The 1,366-nt window shown below is 66.0% G+C and overlaps 1 protein-coding gene across 1 annotated transcript in view; it reads right to left on the bottom strand.

Annotated features, from left to right (window-relative positions):
* Window positions 1-1,366, bottom strand: part of VGF (VGF nerve growth factor inducible) — a 4,227-nt gene continuing 2,861 nt past the window's right edge. Inside the window, exon 2 of the mRNA XM_039725646.1 lies at window positions 1-409. Coding sequence (XP_039581580.1) covers window positions 23-409 — 387 coding nt within the window. The 3' untranslated portion in view covers window positions 1-22. The remainder of the gene's footprint in view (window positions 410-1,366) is intronic.

Below are 1,366 nucleotides of genomic sequence, written 5' to 3'. Positions count from 1 at the left end.
TGGCTTTTTCGGGGGTCCCCCCTCAGGGGTACCCCCGGGGGGGGCTCCCCAAAACCCTCTCCAGGTATTTCTCCACCTGGCGGTCCCTCAGCGGGGGCGGGGGGCGCCGGGGCGGGGCCGGCAGGAAAGTCCTGGCCGGGATCCTGGGTTTGGGGGGCCGGCCCAGCTTGGGGGGGCTCTCCTCGGGGGGCGCCGCCGCGCCCAGGCCGGCCATGGCCAGCCCGATGCCGGCCTCCTCCTTGCGCTTCTGCTCCACGTCGTGGATGATGTCCACCACGTCGTCGGCCGGCAGGTGCAGCCTGCTGGACAGCTCGATCAGCTGGTCGATGGTGCCGGGGTCCAGCTCGTCCACCTCGGCCGGATCCTGCGGCGACTCCTCCTCGGAATCGCCCGCCTCCGGCGACGCCGCCTCGGCCGGCAGGTGCAGCCTGCTGGACAGCTCGATCAGCTGGTCGATGGTGCCGGGGTCCAGCTCGTCCACCTCGGCCGGATCCTGCGGCGACTCCTCCTCGGAATCGCCCGCCTCCGGCGACGCCGCCGCGGCGATCCGGTTGCGGTGGCCGCGCGCCGGGAGGATCTCGTTGTCCTCCAAGCCGCCGTTGCCGTCCAGGTCGTTGGCGGTGCCGGCGAAGCCGCCCCCGATCTTGAAGGCGCCGTTGTCCCCCAGGTCATCGTCGGCCTTCAGGGACCCCCCCAAGTCGTCGCTGGCGCCGCCTCTGAGCTTGAAGCGCCGGTTGACCTTGAAGACCTCGTTGGCGTCGTTGGCGTCGTAGGCGCCCTTGTAGCCGTCGAGGTCGCCGCCGAGGCCGAACCTGTCCTTGGCCTTGTGGCCACCGAGGTCGCCGTTGAGGTCGAACCTGTCCTTGGCCTTGTAGCCCTGGTGGCCACCGAGGTCGTCGTTGAGGTCGTTGCCAAAACCAAACCTGTCCTTGGCCTTGTAGCCATCAAGGTCGTTGCTGAGGTCATCGTTGAGGTCATTTCTGAGGCCAAACCTGTCCTTGCCTTTGTAGCCACCAAGGTCATCGTTGAGGTCATTTCTGAGGCCAAAGCTGTCCTTGCCCTTGTAGGTTTGGTGGCCGTCAAGGTCATCGTTGAGGTCATTGCCGAGGCCGAACCTGTTCTTGGCCTTGTAGCCACCAAGGTCATTGCTGACGTCATCGCTGACGTCATCGTTGAGGTCGTTGCCAAGGCTGAACCTGTCCTTGCCCTTGTAGCCACCAAGGTCATCGTTGACGTCATCGCTGAGCTCATCGTTGAGGTCATCACCACCAAACCCATCCTTCCCCTTATAACCACCGACGCCATCACCGCCGAACCCCTCCTTGCCGTCCCCAAACCCTTCCTCCTCCTCCTCCTCCTCCTCCTC

Source organism: Passer montanus, unplaced genomic scaffold (assembly GCF_014805655.1).
Source record: "Passer montanus isolate IOZ18808 unplaced genomic scaffold, ASM1480565v1 scaffold558, whole genome shotgun sequence".
NCBI lineage: Eukaryota > Metazoa > Chordata > Aves > Passeriformes > Passeridae > Passer > Passer montanus.
Note: the sequence above shows the minus strand (reverse complement) of the source record. Positions and strands in the feature narration are given on the sequence as shown.